We start from the raw sequence: 21,049 nt of genomic DNA on the forward strand, positions 1-21,049 counted from the left end.
TTAGTCCACAGGGATGCTTTCCTTTTCTGTAAGTCAAAAGTCCCTGTTTCTGAGTGGTTAATAATACTACTTCATTAGTCCCACTGAAAATTGCAGGTGCTGCCAGGTGCATGTGTTAATTAGAAATAATGTGTATAAACCCAAGAGCAGCCTTCATACCTGTATGTGATAAGAGGTTGCTCCACCTCTTAACACAGTCTCCTGTTCCCATATGAAGCGGGACCTATAAACATCCTCTGACCCAAGGGCAGGCAGTGGTTTCTGCAGACTAGGCTGTTGATACAGATAGGCATAGTTTATTTTAACCCTGGTGCAGCTGCAAATATTTCCTTTTTGGCCAATTTGAGTCACTCATAGAACCATAAATATTTGCTGTGCATATATACACCAAGGCGTACGTCATATGTCAGTGTTAACACTGAGGTTGTTCACTCTGAACAATGAGAAGGTAATGAGGGTGACTGAACTTGTCCTTTTGATATATTCCAGATCCTACAATTAACACATTTTATTGTTTTAGCTACTCTAGTATACTTTTAAACATGAGCTGTTTCTGAGTTGTTTGAAATGATTTACTTAAAGGCTTTAAAACTGACCTTTTTATTTTAAATCCCCTGTGTTCCATAACTGGTGGTTTTCTTCCCCAGGGCATATTTCATTTTTGAATAAACATGTTGTAAGTGCTGCTAAGACTGCTCTAATGATCCTATTATAAACTATTGCTTGTTTCTTTAGTGATCCTAATGTTGTCAGCCCTGTGCACAGATGCTTAATTATCAACACTGATTTAATGTAGCAAAACTGGACTAATTTCAATCAATATACATGCATGCATGTAAATAAATAAAAAAGGAATGTGCATTTTGTTGTAATCAGTCATTGAAAAAATCAGTTTTCTCACAGATGGCACCTTGGGAAGCCTAAGACAACTGTTTCTGCACCATGCACGCCTGAATTGATTACATTGTTCCTGTGGAGCTGAGAGTCCCTCCTGTTGATCTGCCCCTGTACAACAGAGGAATTCACAGGACTAGAGTGAGTCAGAAGACAAAGCAGGAGCCACTTGCTTGAGCTTGGGCATCTACTTGGAAACACCTAGATTCGATTTGCAATTCAAATGATTTGTGAGGGCAAGTGTTCCAACTATGTCTTGCAGTTGGACACTTTTCCTTCACTAGTATCACTGGCAGCTCTCATGTCAGGCTCAGATCTTCAGGGCTATTTTCATTAAATGAAAGAAATCTTAATTAAGTGTTCATATCTTTGTCAGCCAGGCTCAGAATAAAAATTTATGTGATTCCCTTGAGCTTCGCTGCTTGTTATACCCTGCAGACAACAAAGATACTGGGAAGAGTAATGTGAATGTCATTTAACATCACAAAGCAGTTTTCCACAGCAGGATAGGCTCATGTGGAACTATTGAGTAGGCATAGAAAAACCGCTCCACTTTCTCCTCCTCTCTCTCTCTCAAAAAAAAAAAAAAAAAAAAAAAAAAAAGAGCATTTTGAGAATGATTACATTGTTTCATGTACTTGGGGAAGAGAGAATAGGTTAATGATTTTAGTCCTACCCTCGATGAAAGATTCCGTTTCTTCCATGCCACAAGCAGCCCAGATGACCTCAGGCAAGATACTTCCTTCTCTCTAAGCCTTAATTCTCTCCCATTTGCTAGTTCAAAGAGGATTTGTGAGGCTAAATATATTGAAAATTCTGAAGCTCAGCTTATGGGCAGTAGCCAGGGCAAAATCTCCAAGAGACAGAAAGTACTGGTGATAAACTTTTCTTCCCAAATACCAAAAAGACCTTGACATTGTGGGAGCAAATTGTCCACTTCCACAACACTAAGAGCAGAAAGCCCTACACTTATCTGCAAGTCAGAAGCAGCTGCAGAAGAATGATTCAGATTACCAGCATGACACTTAACTCCTTCCCTCCTAGCAGGCAGAGAGGGAAGGAGTTTTGTTCCTTATTAGCCAAACTAGTTTTAGGTCTTTCAAAATCCATGTCTAGACAAGAGATTTGAACTTCTGTCTTGAGAGGGCCTGACAATGTTTTACCAAACACAACATGTTTTTGAATAATCATATTTGAAAAGAAAACATGGGACAGCAAAATGGCTAGGATCAGGTAAATGCGAGGCCAGGTTGCATTCCTCTTCATCCGCTTGAAAATACTAAGTCCAACACCTGCAAGATGTCAAAACAGGCAGCACTAACACTGTTTTATGCTGATTTTTGTAATTCCACAGTCTCTCCCTTTTGTGCCATTCTACAGTCTATCCTGGCTAAACGTTGTTGGTTTAGACTTACACTGTAACCATTACTTCTCCTTTGCATGCACTGAACTATTGCCAGGTTGCTTATGAAAGATGAGGTGTTATTCTGCTTCAGCATTTACTCTATATGCGTGTGTGAAGGGAACCTACCGACCATAAGTTGATAATTGCACGTAACCTTCACAGGCAGAGTTCATATCACTTTATAATGAAAATATCGTCCTGCTTGGGGTTGGGGAAACTAAGGCACAGTGAAATAAACTTATTTTACCACAAAGGCTAGTGAAAGCGACAGGAATATCAAGCAAGTCTCCTGTCCAGTGGCTTCTTTGCCTTGAAATAAAAGGTGCAGTGCAGGACATGTTGGAGTTCTTCCATCCCAAATAGCCTTGACTATAAGGGTAGTAACAAGCTACCTCTATAATTTTTTTCTATAATTTTTTTCTCTATGCATGTGTCTGCTACTCTACATTATAAAATATAAAAAGAAAAAGAGGAAAGGTGGCTTTGTTTTTCAGACTTGGTTATTTTCAACACTGATCAAGCATTTTTAAATTAAAAAAAAAGCTGTTTTTCAACATCACAGAGAGACTAATGTCTTTACATCAATACTGCAGTATATAACACAGATCCCTTCAACAGAATTTTAAAAAATCAATAGAACTGGTGCAGAAGATGTGAAAAATATCTGGGCTGGAAGCATGAACTGGCTTTTTGCTTCCTTAAAAATGATAAGAACGTATTGGAGTAAAAGCAAAGCATTAACATATCCATGAAGGGAAAAAAACCATAAAAATAAATTAGTCAGGAGGGAAACTTCCCTGTTGGTGACTCATGCTGTGAAATCCTGGATATCCTGAAGTCAGCATTAACAAATTTTACCAGCCTTTTTCTCCAAGATGGATTCTGATAGAAGAAAACAAGTTGATTCAGAGTTCAGTGGTTTCTTGATAAAGAGATAAAAAAGTAATAAGAATGTATCACGATGAGTTTTGGGGTTATTGGATTTTACTTTTGTTTATTGAATTAATCAACATCACTTCGGGATTCCTAATCTAATGTTCCAAGCTTCTGTACTTTTTGTTCTAGCTGATTGCTGTTAACAATATGAATTATCTTCTACCAGCAAGAGTCAGTTTAACTCAGTTCCAAACCTTTTTACTCATAACAGATGGATCAGAAAGTCAGGGTTAGAAAAGCAGCTAAAATATGACGGCATGATGTAAATCTTTTATTAGCAAAGACCGCATTTCTGTGTTACTTGCTGTACGCTCAGGTTTTCTGAATATCAAACACTGAATAAAAATTGTATTCATTTAGAGAATCAAAATCTGCTAAACTAAAAGAGCCATCGTTCATTTATAGCAGCCTTCGTACAGCTGAGGAGCTATAAAAATGTCTAAAAATAATGTAATCTAAAATTGTACTTTCATTACATTTCAGATTTCAGGTATCTCAGTACTTTCACATGAGCAAAACTGAGCGCTGGAAACAGGAAATGTCCTGTATCTACTGGCAGTTTCTCCCTTCCAGCCCTCAGCCTGGGCTTGCCTCTCCATGAATCTTGGCAGGGTGAACAGGAGGAGCCTGAGGACCTGAACACTACCTGCTCAGGAAAGTAGGAAGAGTTACCTTCAGGTCATTTTTCTTTACACATTGTCTCTTTGAATGGGTTTGCAGTTCAGGACGTTAGCAAAGATTTCCAGGAGGAACACAGTGGCAGACAACTGATGCTGTCAAAAGTTCTCGATAAAGTTATTTATCATATCTCTGCAACTTGTGCTACACAGAACCACCACCAAAGGAAAATAGTGGATGCAAAGAGAAATCAAAGTTCAACAGGAAATAAAGTTTAACAAGTTTCTAATAGTCTCTTGATAAGATGATACAAGGGTCAATTACTGTTACATTGGCTTTTTCTCAAGAAGACACAGGGAGTTTGTTTGTGAGACCAGTGCATTAGTGTCCTTTCAGTATGGGAGGATGTTTCCTTCGCAGATGAGAGCATCTGTCAAGCTGAATGTCAGGGATGGCACATACTGGAAATTTGCCTTGAAAAGACCCTGGAGTGTGGTTCAGTACAATCACAGAAGGACAGGACTTCCTATATCTGATCTTTGTAGCCCATGACTTAAAAACCTTCTCTCTTCACAGGCAGCCAGCCACCCTTGGAAAATCTGCAGTATAATGAAGCAGGCCTGTGTTGTTAGCACAGTAAATAATTACATTCTGTCAAGCAATTAGCATGTCTGATATTCCGCTCGTGCAGATATGTCAGCTGTGCCACTCATCAGATTGGGTGGAACCTTCATAATTACTGACAATGATCAGTTACAGATAATTACAGAACAGCAGGCCGAATTCCTCTCTGTGGTTGCCCCACTTAGCCCTGATGGTGTTACACCATGGTTTGAGGGTGAAGCAAAGCTTCAGCCTCTGCGTCCCCATACTGCAGTCTGCCTGTGAGTAAACACAGCTTTGTAGGTCAGGAGTTCATCAATTACAGCATCAACCACATCTTAATGCCTGAGATACTCACAGACCCATCGCTTACGGATGTGGCCCTGTTAGTAGGGGTATAGCCAACCTTCCACCTTCAAAAGGCTTCCCACAAGAAAGAGCTTCATTACAAAAATGGAGCAGACTGAGTTTAAGAGAAAGTTGAGCAGTGTATTTCATCGTTTGCAGCTGCTGCTGTAACAATTAATTGCTTGCTCCTAACAAGATCGTATTTTTATAGCTACACTTTATCCCACCTCCCATGCTGTGGCTGCACCAGGGGCTTGATTTCTAGCTGCTGGGCTGTCTGAAGTGCAGTGAGAGCTTTTGGCTGTTCCTGAGGCATGTGCTGCTCAAGCAACTAATAAGTTGCTTAGGGAGAAGGCAGGGAGAGCCAGCTGGATCTGGCCCATGAACTGGCAATTAGACTACACTGGGTTGATGAATGACCATAGAGACTACTCTAGATTTACCCTTCTAAGGGATAAGTTACATGGAGAATAAAAACATTCAGCTATAGCACAAGCAATGCTACAAGTTGCTGGAGGGATGCTGAATCTCCTGAGGATTTACACCAGTCTCCAGCTAGTAAAGATCAGAGACTAGGAGGATGAGCATATCTAGCCCATTCATTTAATGCTCCTGGTGCCAGAAGCAGCATAACAGGCTGATGATCTGTGCAGAATGGTTAATTCCCACAGAAGAGAAGGAGAAACATCTTAAAAACATGGAAACCAGGAAATAGCCTGAACATGCAGTGATGAAAGGACGGGGAATTTCCTAAGGGATGCAAAGGTCTGCTCTTCAAAGGCACTGGCCATCTGCAAAGACAATTTGTTAAGCTGAGTGATGTTTTTTCAGCCTCTGAAGACTAGTAAGTGGAAGTTAGCAGCAGTTGCTAAGTGCTTTGTGTTTTGGTTTGGTTGTTTTTTTAAACTCAGCCCTTTCACTGAGGTACCAGACCCTCAGCACACTTTCCCATCCCCAGGAGCCTGTGTAGCAGCAGTGCTGGGGGATGCAGCGCTGAAAGGCTCCAGGCACTACCCCAGCCCTATCAACCAAACGGTACCCAACATACCCTACCTCACTGCTCTCAGCAATGGTACCCATACAGCAGATGAATCACACAAACAGTACACTGCCACCAAATTTGCCCTGAAGACAGCTTTGCAATTATTTAGGGAAGCCTACAACCAACAGTATTTAGTTGTGGGAGTGTATTTTCTTTGCCTACATTAGAATGGGGTTTTAAATAATGTGCTGCTATAAACTACTGAGCCCATCTGTATTACAGTGATGACTTCCCATCTATGAAACTGGAGCCAGAACAGAAATACAGCTCTCCTGATACTGCTGATTTCAGTAAGAGTGGTACTGATGAATTTGACAGAAAAACTGGGGATTTTAATTTGCTGCTGCTTGTCATCAGCACTGCAGTCAACGTGTCAGTGTTACAGGTCTTGATTGTTCTTTTACCCCAACACGAGAAGAACGTCACGAGGATTTCCTAACCATAAAAGGGTTCAGATTACGGAAATCTCTTAAAGAACATTTACAGTACCTTGAAAAAGCTTGAAAATGAAATGGTTTTAGCCAAACCCATGTGCTCTTACTCACACACATATAAACTAATTAAATAAAACTGCTCATGAGTGCTGTGATTCAGGCGAAGTTTTTATTTTTTATTATAAAAACAATGAACATTTGAAATACTGTAACGTTGAAATAAAACAAAATTACACAGACATCAAAAAGTTTGCAAGCAGATATAGAGAAAAAAAGCAGAAGAAATCTGAGTCAACAGATCTTGTGAGCTTTATCTCCTTCATTCTTCTATTCTTTTTTTTTTTTTTTTCCTCTTTTTTGAACAACAGAGGTTATCTTCAATGCTAAACAAAGACCTTGGGAAACATCCTGGCCCCAATGAGGTCAATGAATGTTTTCCATTGGCTTCAGAGATAGCAGAACTTTACTCATTACCCACATACCCATTAACACATCTTCTACATCTTTGAACTTGCTGTACTTGTTTCTCCAGTGAGGCCATATATTTTCTTGTTATGCATCTGCTCCAAACCACTTACTTTTCAGGTAACAGCTCTTTGGTCTATTCAGCCCTTTCAATTTCAGGGCACACTGTACAGCTAGCTACCCCAAAAACCACAGCACAAGAGAACTGCCCTTTAAGATACAGTAGCTAAACTCCAAACACAAATACATTACTGCAATTAATTGCTTCTCTGAAGGATACAGCTGCTTTGTCAGCTATGCAACAGATGAAGGGTATCAGGTGAAAGCACTGAGCTGCAGGTAAAGCTCAGACAAGCCGGCATCAGGGACTGGGTGGCTGCGATGGCAGAAGCAGAGAGGTCTCTAGCTCAATGATGCAAACAGGAGTGCTGCTGTAGTGGTGTAAAGCCATTAACACCCCTGGCTACTCAGTGTCCTAGATGAAATGAGTTTCCCAGCATCAGCCCGATGCCTATGAACGTGCATATGTTCATCTGTGTTACTAATCTTCCCACACAATCTCCAAAGGCACAAAGTTGAATGCAGATGGAGATTTGACAATCACTACCTCATCCTTCGAGGCAGCACTTCTAGGATGGGTGGAGGCACAGTCTCAGGACTGTCTGAAGAAACCCTCACAGCTACCACCAAAGCTGCAGCTCCTCTAGGGATAAAGAGCTTCAGCTTTCGCTGGTGTCAGCTTGGTGCTGTTTATAAACTGCAATATTCATTTGTAACACATTCCCTCCTCCATACTATACATCCTCTGACAATGAGAAATACACACTCTTCAGTAAATACTAAAATTACATTTGTAAAAATTTCATTCACAAATTTAGTTTATATTAGAATATTTAAGTAGCAAAATAATAAAAACTTCCAAACATCAGATTAAGAAAAATTATTTTCAAAAGTTACTTCAGTCTACTATAAGTACAAATACAACATGCTTTGGACATACAGACTTTAAACTTTAGCCCACCATGAAATCTGAGGAGAAAGAAAGGGTTTAGACCATCTTTCCAAATAAGTTTAAAACATCCTTTAGAAATTTTCCCTTGTGGAGCAAGCTAGCCTGATGTGGCGTGAAACGTATAAATATGTCAAAGTATGAGGCAAAAGTCTGACTGTAGCAGCCAACATGGATTTAGAAGATTTAGAAGGTTTGAGAATGATCCATGTTACTCTCCCTTTCTCTCCGAACAGTGCTTGCTTCTGTACGTTACTAGCCTGTCGATGAGCACCTCTGCAAAAATGCCAGAGGAGACCAGACTAGCTGGTGGATCCTCCACGGGACTGAAGTACAATCACAGTCAGGTACGTTCCGACCATTTCTACAATGGCATATAACATATACAAGCTGACAAACAACATGACTGAAAAAACTGAAAAGACTTAATGCAACCAGTCAAACCCCATTCAACATCTTTTAATCAAGGGCAGCAGTTTGTAGTGAACAGCCACTCTGTTTCAACACCACCTCCTGTGCACAGCGTGCTCATTCTCTCCGTTCTCTCACACACTCACGCTCTCTGGCTCACTGCTCCTCTTCTCCTTTTCCTCTCGCTGGGAGGTCTCCTAGAGCCTCTCTTGACTTGGGGCTCAGTGCAGCATCTCAGAAAGCAGAATCCTTGCAGCTCACTGGCATGCCTGCCCCATTGGGTTGTCACTCTGGCAGCTGCGCAGCTCCCTCAAGTCTCTTTCTTCATTTTCTTCCTCTTCCTCCTCTCCTTTTTTCCAGGTACACCTGCCATATAAACAACAGGGCCCAGTGCACAAACCTTCTATGTGCAATTGTGTCCCTGGGAACTGCGGTTTTTCACCTGAAGAAGGGTATTTTGGGGTTCTTAGAGGTGTTTTACAAGGGCTGCCTACTTCCAAGGGTAATCCAAAGTCATGAGAAGGGCTCTGGATGTTTTTAGTGGGCTCTGACTCACTCACACATACATTTGCTTCCGGTTCACATTTAAAAGCACTGTGCAAAAACTGCTCCCACTAAATGCAATAGTTTTGGTTATTAACTCTGACAGGAGCTGGAAGCCATTTGTCATAGATAAACCTCTAAGTATTACAGAGCCTCTCTAAGAACTAATACATACAGCTAAAGGAGAAGCATTTCACATATTCACTTAAAAATGCAGTTGTGAACACTTCTCACTTCTCAGATTACATGTTATTCTGAAACCAAAGTTCATCAGATATGCAAAAACAATCACTTACCATTATTGGGTGAATTATTAGCAACATCCAAGGGTTTTTTGAAGGAAGTACAGACTGCATCACTGCTACGTTCCATAGATACCAAGTCCCTTGGGCCTTCTTCCATTCTTGCTTCCAAACCTTGCTGCAGCTTAATTGAAACAATATGCTTCACTAAGGTTATGAGTTAAACGAAGCATATACAAGTATAAAATATGAGAGAAAATGTCATTATTGAAGGGAATTAGGGTATTTAAAGAAACTGCAGGACAAATTAGTTTTTAAATTATTAGAATATTCTGGCATGTCATCTACTTACCTCCTGTTTATTTGTTTTATAAGGGATTAAAATGTTGAAATAGTCTTTCATTACCACCTTTCCCCTTGTTTTCTCCAGCGAACAGAAGAACAAGATATACTGAGGTGGAAGTACTGTAATTGTATAGTGAGACTTAAGACTAAGATGCACCCAGTGACTGACCACAGTTTGCAGAAACACTGCAGGTAGCACAAGGAGTGTGATGAGCAACTTTGTATATCTGGCTTTGTAAACAATTTCATTTTTTTCTGTCCATCTCTGAAGGATGAGCTTGTACAGCAGCAGACACCAGCATTTGGGGCTGACGTGCAATACGAACTCCTTCTGGCCCATCATAAACATGGCAGAAGAAACAATGCTGTCCTAAGGAGTCTGAACAGCACTATTAATACTATTCATTAAGGTACATACAAAGCTAAAGCAACTAATTGGATGTGCAAGAGAGAGAGTGGCCTGGCAGCATTCTGGTAACTGATGGGCTGTCCTAATGATCATGTGGATTGTGGTCATTGAGTTAGTTAAAAGCTCTTCCCTTAAAATGGGAGCATCAGGAGTTCAGGGAGCAAAATTATCCTAAGGATCAGAAGAGACCACAGTGGGTGTGAGGGGAACACAAATGATACTATACAGCCATATGAGTTCAGAGCAACATATTAAGCAGCAAGTGAATTAGGATGTTTTTGGGGGTATCCCCCCTCATTTCTCCTTTCACTGAGCAGCAAAGACATCACGGCCCAGGACTGGTCCAAAACCCAGTCAATACTCTGTTCCTTTGTACTTCCCATCCCAAATGAGCTGACATTTTCCACAGCCTTTCTCTGTTGCACTCAGACATTTTATCTCAGTAAACTTTTCACTGGTATAATGTTGGTCTCGCTTTATCTTCACTGGCTTTTGGGAGCCACCTTTGCATTACTGTTAATATCTCCAGGTGACCTTCTGCTGTAAATAAAATACAGCCCAGTTGTATGCTAAACTTGGAGTGCATCTGACCAAGAAAGTTTTGGTTTTTTTCCCATGATTAAAACCATCTGCTCCTCTTTGCATTGCAAAATGAAACTTCTGTAAACAAGTTAGGGAATACCACGTTGCAAAAATGCACTGGTTACTATGCTCACCCTTCTCTTATGGGAGGCAGGGAGAAAAAAGGAGAGGAAGCCAGAAGATGAAGAGAACGAAAAGCCCCCCTTTAGGCCACATCATCCTGCTCTTGGAAAATGAGAGCTACTCTGGGAATGCAAAATACTCACATGCCTCAGTCCAGCTCCACCCCTTGCTTCCTTCACTTCCATTTTCTTCTTCTTCCGCTGTGTTTTGCTTTCGAGTCCAGAAAGGCAGAAGCGAATGCCTGCTTTGCCTTTTGGCAAATCCTGAAAGCATCAAAGATTTTATAAGTGGAGGCCTGGGACAGCTGATTCATAGCTTTTTCAGGAAAACTTTTTTACCTCCAGGAGTGTGTGCTGACAGCATACAAGCAGGGCATCTCTCTGGATAAGGTGCACACCTCAGCTTAAGACAGCTATTTGCAAAAAGCTCAGTACACTCTTCCCACTGCTGCCAAAAAGGGCCATTTCCCTGGACTTCTAGAAAGCATTTACACAGCGAGCATTCTGCTTCTACCTCTCCATCCAAGCTATGACTGTTTCACTTTCAGCAAACCCTCTCACTTAAATAAATAAATATGTCCCAGCCACCTGAGATGGTGTGAAAATTAGTGTCAGCTGTGGACTCAACACCTCTTTTCAGTACTGAGGAAGCTCAGCAGCAGTAGAAAGAGTTCATTCACGCTGTGTGGTGAACACCCAATATTTGCCACTCAGGACAGCAATGCCACCCAGATGATGAACTCCCACAACCAGCCAACTCCCCCCAAACCATCTCACATGTCCTGCAGGTGTGTCCACCAGCTCCAGCTATCTCAGACAGGTCAGTGGAGTGACCACGCCAAGCATCTCCTTCCAGTGTGAGAAATCCCCCATGACCAGAGGAGCTTGGCTCCAGCACTGAACTGGACACTCCAGTCTGGCTGAGACTGACCCTGTTGGAGTAGGTCTCCCCGGGTCATCAACGCCACTGACTCACCTTCTTCTTCTCGTCCTCCATCTGATGCTTCTCCTCATCTCCTGTCCAGTTTCCCCACTCTTCCGTGGGAGCCTTCCAGTCAGAGTCCAGGTCAATTGCTGAAGGATTATCTATTCGGACAAGCACATGAATGAGTTATGTTGAAATCCATACTACTTCCTAGTGTTACAGAAGGGTTAAAGTTTAATCGTAAGAACTTAGAAGTACTCGTGCACCCTACGTTTGAACAGTTGGTATACCTTGATTGTTTGAAACTAATCTTTGTATACTCGTAAGCAATAAATTCACGTTCTCACAAAGAGATAGCACTGAAGGATGAAGGAAAACCGGCCCAAGGCCAGCAATTCCAGGCCAAGAAAGAGTAAAGAGACCGAGATGACCTGGTTTAAGACCATATATGGGGACCTCAAAGGAGAACTCTAGCCCACTGAATAGAGGAGTGGGCAGATCTGCAGACCCTTGAGACCACCGAAGACACCTGCCCTGGACAACTGGGCATGCACGAGGGGGAGGGCAAATACTATAATTAGTATTGGGTAATCTCATTAATATGTATGCATTTTCTGGGAAATTTGTTAAATATGTATACATGTACTGCATAGTAAAAGCCACCTGAGAGGAGGAAGCTATGCACGTTAGGTGGAGTGATCCCTGCATCCAGCACTGCAATAAAGAATACCTGCTTCTTAATGCTACATTGGTGTTAAGGAGTTTCATATTCCCGAACAAAGTCCTTCCAGCTTGCACTTCAAGAAAACAAGCTTTACAAAATTAATAGCATAGCTTCTCAAACATTTTCTTTTAATTTCATGGAGAAGGATTCAGGCACGTACAGAAACACCGACAGACACAGCAGGCTCTTCTACTCACTGCAACACACCATCCTTACAGGAATTATTTGTATAGAAGAGTAATATTAGCAAAGGATTTGTGTGTTCGTTAATGTTCTCATTGGTGTTTTATTTCCTATAAAAAACAGAACCAAGTACATTTTTGACCTCATCTCCCTCTTCCATTTTCTTTTCCTGAATGTAAGCCAGAAAGGCACCATCACGGCATAATTTCCAAAGCTCCCTAACATGCAACTCTAAATATGCATGAAATAGGTAACACCTAGCCTGCATCAATTCTGATCGTTTCATGGGATCTAGGCAAAAAACTTCTGAAAATCTTTTAGGTTTCTGTATCTGCCAGCTTCTGGTACCTTTGAAAATCTGGCCACAAGTTGTCAGCTGCCTCTCTGCAAAGCACTGGCAAATGACCCTCAGGCAAGAAGGCAAAACAGACCAGCCTAATTCCTTTGCCCAAACTGAATGACGTGCAAAAAAACCAGATAAATCAGCAGAAGATGTTGAAAGGACTACTTGATTATTTTTTAATAGCTTGACTGTAACAATCTTAAGCCGTATCCTAACAGGGAGAAAGACTTGGAAAACAAAACATATAATAATAACTCTTAGCTGATCATGTCTCTTAAAATAAAAACAAACACAAAAAAATCCTAAACTAGATGGAAAAACTTTTAGTTGAAGCAGGGCCAAACCAAAAGCATGCTGGGGATGATAAAAGAAAACTGTTTCCAAAAAGTTCCTCTGTCCAGTTTGCTGCCAAATGTTATAAACATGATTATAAACATTGCTCAAGTTTCTCAGTTTAAAATCCATGCCCTGTACATAGACAGTATTTCTTTCCTTCTTCAAAAGGGATAGGAATAAGTATTTTGGAATGCATTCCCCAGTCTTTTAGGCAAATGAATGCACCTAGATTTGAGAGATGCACAATACACATGAATGAGTTAGATGTCTGAAGAACAGTTTGTGTAAGCTGTAGCATGGGATACCACCACCAAAATGCTTCTGCCACTTCTCCCCGGTTAGGCTACCTGAGGGTCTGGCTCACAAATTCTGGACAATTTATCTGTCATGGTTGAAGGCAATACCAGCCTGCACTCCCCACCCCATAACTACGCCACAAGGTACATCAGGGTGAGGACACAGCAAGTCCCAGCTTCTCAGCCCATGTGGTGCACACTCTGCCTCTGCACTAATATACCACAAGTGTGTCTTGGCAGCAAAAAGTTAAAAGCAAAACTGTGGTGCTACTGCTAGTGAGGAGACAAATTCTGGCTACCAGGAAGGTACACAGCATGATGCAGGGACTGGTGAAACGGCACCGAGACTTCCAGAATGACAGTTCCTCCCGAGCTGCATGGCAGCAGCTCTGCCGATGGATGCTCTCATGGGTGTGCAAGCAAAATGGACTGTAACTTAAGGAAGACACACTGGAAGCCACCACTCTCATCTTCACTTATTTAACCTCTGATCTCTCAAAAAGTACATTTATGTACTTATTTTTAAGCATGAAAATCGTTTTAATGGCTAACTTCCTGCAATGGGCTTACGTTCATGCTTCGTCCTTGTCATGCAGGTAGGCATGAAGCTCAGGCAGGCAGCAGTGAGTCTGCCTCATCTCAGAATTACTCTTCCCAAAGCATTATGTGCCAGGGGTGTTTAAAATCAACCCAGAGTAAAATTAAGGGTAATATAAGATTCTTCACAATTTGCTGGATTTGATAGGAAAATTGGATTAAACCTACTTATCCTAGAGCACTGGTTTAAAACCTTTCCTCTTGTGTGGCATATTTCCCTTCTACAGTGACATCTCCTGGAATGTCTTTAAACTTTGAATATTCTCTGGTATTTTTGTATCAGCAACTGGTTCCTCTTGAGTCATAAATCTTCTCACAGGCTAAACCGGTCAGTATTTCCTTCAGTATGAGAAAACCACAAACACAAAAAGGGATGTGCAGCAGCATGTACTCCTGCTCACCTGGTGGGTTTAGCACTAACGGAGGTAATCTCTCCCCACACATCTATAGACCAACATCTTGATAATTCCTGCTGTTCATTTCTACAAAAGCAGTCCTGTAAAATGCCATTTTCCAACTAGCTTCTTACTTGCCACCCACCTCAGTCCCCCAGCAGCCCTACCCAGACAAAGCTGTACTTCCCTGTTCCCTGCTGGCAGCAAACACGTCCCATATAGAGCATGCATTTCAGGGCCAAGGTCATTTCCACATACCCCGTGTAATGAAGATACTTTAAGGTCCTGAAGGGCACTATGTTGAAGGTGTCTTCAGAGATCAGGGAGGCTGCCCCTGCAGGCAGGAAGTCCATCCCAGCACCGACCACCCGAATGCCCTTGGTCTCCAGCTGTCCGGGCAATGCCAGTGAGCAGCTGGCTGCACCCTGGGAGGGGTCACAGAGCAGGCAAACAGGGTCCTGCAGCAGCAGGGTTTGGTCAAAAGGGACAGTCACCAGGTTCTCCACAACATCTAATAGATAAGGGTAGAGTACTCTATAGGCTGAGCCTAATTACCTGGATGGAAAACAAAACGGGAAAGTACTGCAGCAAAACTCAAGTCTGTGCCACTGAGAAGGAGAAAACTGTAGTTTTGGATCCTGTGCTATCAGCAGGCCTCTGGCATGCTCTCTCCCAATACGCTCAACAAAAACTTAAGAGAGAGCAACCCTTCATCTGGCCGGGAAAAATTCTCAGTGGATTGCATATTGTCCATGGCACTAAGTCCTTATGTGGCTGCTGTAGAAAACCCATCCCTTTGCAAAGGGCAGCTGGCTGTGTAAAGAGCCCAGTTCTAACCAAATAATTTCTAAGCCCTCACTTGTTGACCAAGTGGAATCCATTCAGTGCAAATGGATAGACAATTTCCAGTCTAAAGCTTACATTTATATGTTACAGGTCAAAATTATGGCTACCACCAGCTGGGTGTAGGAGTCCCTCATTTGGCACCTTCCTCTAGCATAAATCAGTAGATGCAAAAATAAGTCCCAGACTGAAGACTGCTTTTAATTGAAAGAGGCTTCCTAATCCCATGACACAAAAGAATTAAAATTAATTTTAACCCCAGGACAAAGGGAAGGATGGGAGTCAAGAGACATGGGAGCTTTCTGAAGGTTCCAGGGAAAATCTGCCTTGGCAATCAAGAAGGATTCATTGGGAAGATGCCAAGTCACAGGTAAAAAGACAGCCCTCATGGTCGTGAGACGTGCTGCATTTGTGAAGCAGAACATGAGTCTTCTGAGACTGCCTTGCACTGCTGCCTAAAACAGGTCCACTGCACTCAGAAGCAGACGCATGGGATAAAATTAGCATTTGCTTGCCTTGGAACCAGACACAAGTGCTCTAAAACAGCCCAGCCAGCTGCACTGTGTGGGTTACACATTTTGTAAGAGGAAAACCAGCCACAGCTTATAACGTGTTTTTTAAGACAGCTAAGATTAATTACATAAATATCACCAAAGGGGCAGCAGCAGACGCATGGTATAGGTGCACAAAGGCAGTATTGGGAAATACATGCTAGCAGTAAAGCCGTTGGAAGTACAGCTCGGGAGGCAGAGCAGGAGGATCCAGAACAACGCTGCAGAACAAGTGAGAAAAGCGCCTAGCAAAACCAGAGCAGTTCCCAGGCTCAAAAATAAAGTGAATTATACCAGAAGCAGAAGAGATTCACCTCCCTTTCTTTTCTCTTTGTGGCAGGGATGAAAAGTATACAAACACTAAAGATGAGCAGGAAAAAATGAAGATGAAAGAAGCTGCCCACTTTGGGGCCCCCTTCTCTCATGGAGGAGTCCTAGCCACCTCAGCCACCTGGTGGGACTGCAGGGACTGCAGCCATTACTGCTAACCATGTGGCTTCAGCTCCAAGACACTGAATACCCCTAGCTAACGAAGGCTTAGATGGCTGAGGATTCATTGTTTTAATATGCAGACAATGACTGATGACAGAATGAGAATTACAGAATTCCTGAGGTTGGAAGGGGCCTCTAGAGACCGTCTAGTCCCACCCACTGCTCACAGCAGGCACAGCTACAGCGGGTTGTTCAGGGATGCAGCCACCTGGGTTTTGAATATCTCCAAGGGCGGAGACTCCACCACCTCTCTGGGAAACCGGTTCTGCTGCCTGACCACCCTCACCGTAACAAAAAGCTTTTTCTTATGTATAAGTGGAATTTCCCGTACTTCATACCTGTTGCCTCTTGCCCACTCTCCGTGCAGACCAGGGGCAACCACCCCATCAGGTGTTCGTACACATGGGTCGACCGTGCTGGATCTGCTCCAGTATGTCCATGCCTGTCTTGTACTGGGGAGCCCAGAAATGGGCACAGCACTCCAGATGTGACAATGATTAAGAATGAACCATCAGCAGCGTGTATCATTAATGAATGCCAGCCTGGCAGTGTGTTGTTTTGAAACCTGCCTGATTTATCAGTCTTTTAAATGCTCCCATAGCACTTTTAAACACACCCATAGTGAATACTCAGGTCCCTAACTAACTCCCCCTCTCCCTCTGTGTATATATGCTTTCACTTGTGACAACACTTAAGCCTCAAACCTTCTGTGAGTTGGGGTGTTATTGCTGGTGCTGCACAGAAAGATAACCCGACACGGAGCGGGGAGCCAGCCAAGGCTGCTCCGTGAGCTGGGGCAGAGGCAGGAGTCCAGCATCCAGCTCCTTCTTCTGTACCAGCCCAGCACGGAACAAAGAAACTCATTAAATGCACTGGTCTGGATTTGATAAAATGACCCCAGCTCATATTCAGGTTATGAATGGCATTTTTTTCAGTTCACAGGCCTGCAAGAGCTAACAGGCCTTGTTTAACTGTCAAAGAGCTCATTTTGCCTGCAGTGCAGACCTTAACGCCAACCATTACCTCATCTGCGCTCAGGGAATACATGTTCGCGACACTCCCCTCTGCATCAATATCAAGGCTGACGAGTCAAAGGAAAAAAACTACTATTACTAAGAATCAAGCCGTAAGGCAGGCAGAAATCCTTCCGTTTCTGCTTTCAATCAAAATGTTTCTGCTCCAATGTTCCCAAGAGCAAGCTGCTGAATTTGCTCCTATCTGTTCTGCTCTCAGACGGACATGGCACCAAAAAAGTAGATCTCTGGCCTGGCTTTGCAACCGCAGATCAAAGCCAGAGTGTGCCAAGCGTGACATGCTAAATGCAACGCAATGGAAGGCAGCTGAAGAGCTACCGACGTCGCCTCCCTCCTTCCCACACGCACCGGGCAAGCCTGGGCTCAGAAGGTACAAAGGGCCAGGCGCTCACCAGCAGACACGTGGGGCTAAACAAACAGCACTAAGGGAAGGGAGTGCTTGGGGCTGTTATTTTTTTGTTTGTTTGTTTTGTTAAGCAAACGATGCTATTTATAAAATCTTCTGATGGCCAAACTGATGCATCTGCTGCAGAGTCTCAGTTACGACTGGGCAGAGAAGCAAGATGACCAAGGCCTTTTCTCCTCCATGTATTCAAACCAGTCTGGGTTTTTCTGTAAGGCAGTCAGAGCTGCTAGAGCAAGAAGGGGTCTGCTCGGCTTGTCAGCCATCATTCCTGCAAAAGCAGGGTAAGGCTTCCCAACAACAGGAGTATAAATAGATACTTCACTGGATCCTGACCAAAAGGTCAAGAGAAAAGGCCATCTAATACTCACACTGCTCATGCCAAATTATTCCAGCAACTCAGGACCCACACGGCCTTTCTAGCAGATTTTAGAAGTGAAAACCCCAGCATCACCAGTCTTAAAAAGACTGAAATCCTGACTGCCAGAGTCCACTGGAGCTGGATTCTGCATCTGGATTCTGGGTATTACAGACAAAGTTTCAAGTCTTGGCAAAGGTACCCCACGCTCTAGCAGTGCCCTGTCCTCTCTGCAGCTCTTCCCCAGCCAGCCCACCGAGCCTGAGCTGGGGGCTGCCTGGAAAGGGGCCACTCAGCTCTACCCTCCCTACCCAACTGTGGGTGGGAGGGAAACAGGATGGATACTGCAGTTATGAAAACCAAACCCAACTTTGAACTTATTTCACAAATTTAGTAATCTGAGATGACTACAAACATTTGGGGTTTTTTTTGAAGCACAGCACCCATACTGTTGCCTCTGGTTCAGGAAGCCCCTGACCCACTCTCTCCTGGGTGTGGGGAGGGATCACCCTATGCTTGCCCTGCTCCTGTGCTTATCTGGCAGCAGCTGCTATATACAACTGCTGGAGAGAGGACAGTGGACTACAGGAACCTTCAGCCAGCCTCCCTACAGCTGGTCTTGCTGCCCAGAAGCTCTAATTACACTTTGCACAGCAGTATGTGTGCACCAAACAAGACCATACCTACTGCATCCTTTTTTTGTCACCTTCTAAATAAAAACATAAATAAAATGCACATTCTCACCCTTTTCAAGGGTCCCACACAGGGTGTCTGCTGCTCTGACCAAGCCCACAGCAGCTCTGGGCACCTGCCCGCAACCAGACCCACACTGAATTTCTCCCTTACCCCTACCAGCATTGTGCAAATGAGTCACATAGTAAGTGGACCCTGTTTTTTGAGGCTTAGGAAACAGACTGAAAAGGGTTATCAGCATTAGTACTCTAGTGTTTCAATAGAAAAAGAGCAAAGAGACGTACCCTGCCCCTGCCATGCATCATCTGTGGGGAGGAAAGTCGAGCTGGCATGCCAACAGTATCTGGAAGGACTGGCCTCAGATGATTTACTCTTCACATTATCTGCATACAGGAAAGCGTCTTTTAAAAAAAAAATAAAAACAAACAACACGCCCCCTCCAACCTAAAAGATAATCACATAGGTATATTCACATTATTAAAAACAATTAATCATGCCTTTATCTGCTTGCTATGTCACGACACCTGGATGTTATGTAATTTAAGCCAGACATTAATCTATGCTGCTCATTGCAGTGGATTTATTAACGAAAGCTGGACGAGGACACTACATGCACGATTTATTAAAAACGACCCACTCAGGAGTGGCTACACTAACAATATCCAGAGATGTAAACTTCCGACACATCTCTGTTGGGGACATAAAAAGGCATATAGTTCCTGCAGAACAAAGGCCATATCCAGTGTATCCAGCTCCAATTCCCACTGCCTTCAGTGAGAAGGCTTCTGCTCATTCTGACAGAAATCCATAATTACCAAATGAATTACTCCAAGAAAAAGCACAGATGAGAGGGAGCTGCTGGTGGAAAAAGAAGATTTAAAGGGGGTTTTATGATTCTTTTCAACAAGTAAAGCAACCAGTAGGATTCATATGCCTCCCTCAATGACTCCCCTCATCCCCTTTCTAAGGCCTGCACATAGTGTTTTCTTCATTTCTTTCATAACCAGATCTTTTTCACATCTTTTCCTTGCTTCCTTTCACCTACAGAACTCCCTTGTTTACACAGTTTTGTTCTGTATTGGCTTGATTTTTTGCTGCATAAATGCAGATGTTAACAAATATTTCTCCCTGTTGAGTACTTGTACAGTAGGAATTGCTTCAATCCAAATGATACAGTGTTGGAAAACACATGATTAAATATGGCATGTTTTAAATGTCTAGCTTTAGAAGCTATTTTCAGTGCTCTGGCTTACACTGCACATGCTGTTTTGTGCATGGATGTCTATCTATATATATCTGTGTTTGCCTTCAGCATCTCTAAAAGATTCAGGACCAGACTTTGCATTCATCAGCCAGTTGGACCTCCAGACAAATTTGAGTAGGTAGAGAGTGTATGAACCAGGAGTGCTCAGAGCCAGGCAGTGGAAAGGACTGAGAGTCACAGAGAGGCCAAGTGAAAGCCAGAAATGAGGCTCAACTTAATGCAAAACCAGGAGATGCTCCACCCTTCACAAGGCCATGCACGGAGAGGTTCCAGCTGAAAATCCCTCAGTGTGCTGGAAAGGAAGCTGCTGGCTAGGCAGCCTCTAAAGAGCTGGGCGTTTGCTCCCTCCCTCGGTCTGAAATTCTCTGAATTTTGTTGGCCATCAGAACATAACAAAAACCTTCTGTGCAAGCAAATCTAAAAGAAAGAATTTGCTGCGGAGGCAATGGGGTTTTTTTTATTTATTCCAAGATGAGACACGACTTTGGAAAGCACTCAATAGAACATTCTGATGTCACCCCTTAAAATGCTGGTGTGCTGGATTGCAGATGCAAGCAAGCTCTACAAGAGGGAGTGACTAATGAAATGTGGCTCCAAGGGAAAAGACCCATATGTGAGCAATGAGAGTACTTTTAAGCTAAGCATCTATTAAGATAGAAGAACTCAGACAGAAGTCCAAAGAGATACCACTCACCTATCTCCCTGGACAGCTCTGATAACGTCCCAAAGGTCACAGGACAGGATTTTACTTCTGCAATATCCCACGTTCCTGCATTTAAAAAGCAAACAAACAGTAACCCAAAATGTGATGATGATACATTCACAGCTGGCAAATGCAGTTTCTGCCTGAGTCTCCCAGTCTCATTACAGTCCTTTCATGTTCTCTCCATCCCAAGCCTGCAGCCTCTGTTGCCGGAGAAGAATCAAGCACGGAGAAATTATCTTCTATGGACAGAGAAAGTCCAGCCCAGTCACCATGTACACCTTCTCAGCCCTTCAAAACCCATGTCACACCAGCAAAGCACTTCTCAAGCATTGGAACAGGCTGCCCAGGGAGGTGATGGAATCACCATCCCTGGAGGTGTTTAAAAAACATAGATGTGGTGCTTAGGGACATGGTTTAGTGATGGACTGGGCAGTCCTGGGTTAACAGTTGGACCTGATGATCTTAAAGGTTTTTTCCAACCTAAACAATTCTATGATT

General features: G+C 43.0%; 1 protein-coding gene across 2 annotated transcripts in view; it reads right to left on the reverse strand.

Annotated features, from left to right (window-relative positions):
* Positions 1-6,601: 6,601 nt before the first annotated feature.
* The window catches only part of LOC102050935 (protein LYRIC), a 30,811-nt gene continuing 16,363 nt past the window's right edge, over positions 6,602-21,049 (reverse strand). Inside the window, exons 6-11 of one of the 2 annotated variants that reach the window (XM_027814765.2) lie at positions 20,540-20,614; positions 18,866-18,964; positions 11,385-11,494; positions 10,553-10,672; positions 9,005-9,134; positions 6,602-8,531 (exon numbers count right to left, since the gene is read on the reverse strand). In XM_027814765.2, the coding sequence (XP_027670566.2) occupies positions 8,476-8,531; positions 9,005-9,134; positions 10,553-10,672; positions 11,385-11,494; positions 18,866-18,964; positions 20,540-20,614 (590 nt within the window). In that variant the 3' untranslated portion in view covers positions 6,602-8,475. The remainder of the gene's footprint in view (positions 8,532-9,004; positions 9,135-10,552; positions 10,673-11,384; positions 11,495-18,865; positions 18,965-20,539; positions 20,615-21,049) is intronic. The other variant, XM_055714512.1, reaches the window with a different exon arrangement.

The sequence above is a fragment of the Falco cherrug genome, chromosome 6 (genome assembly GCF_023634085.1).
Source record: "Falco cherrug isolate bFalChe1 chromosome 6, bFalChe1.pri, whole genome shotgun sequence".
In the NCBI taxonomy this organism is placed as follows: Eukaryota; Metazoa; Chordata; class Aves; order Falconiformes; family Falconidae; genus Falco; species Falco cherrug.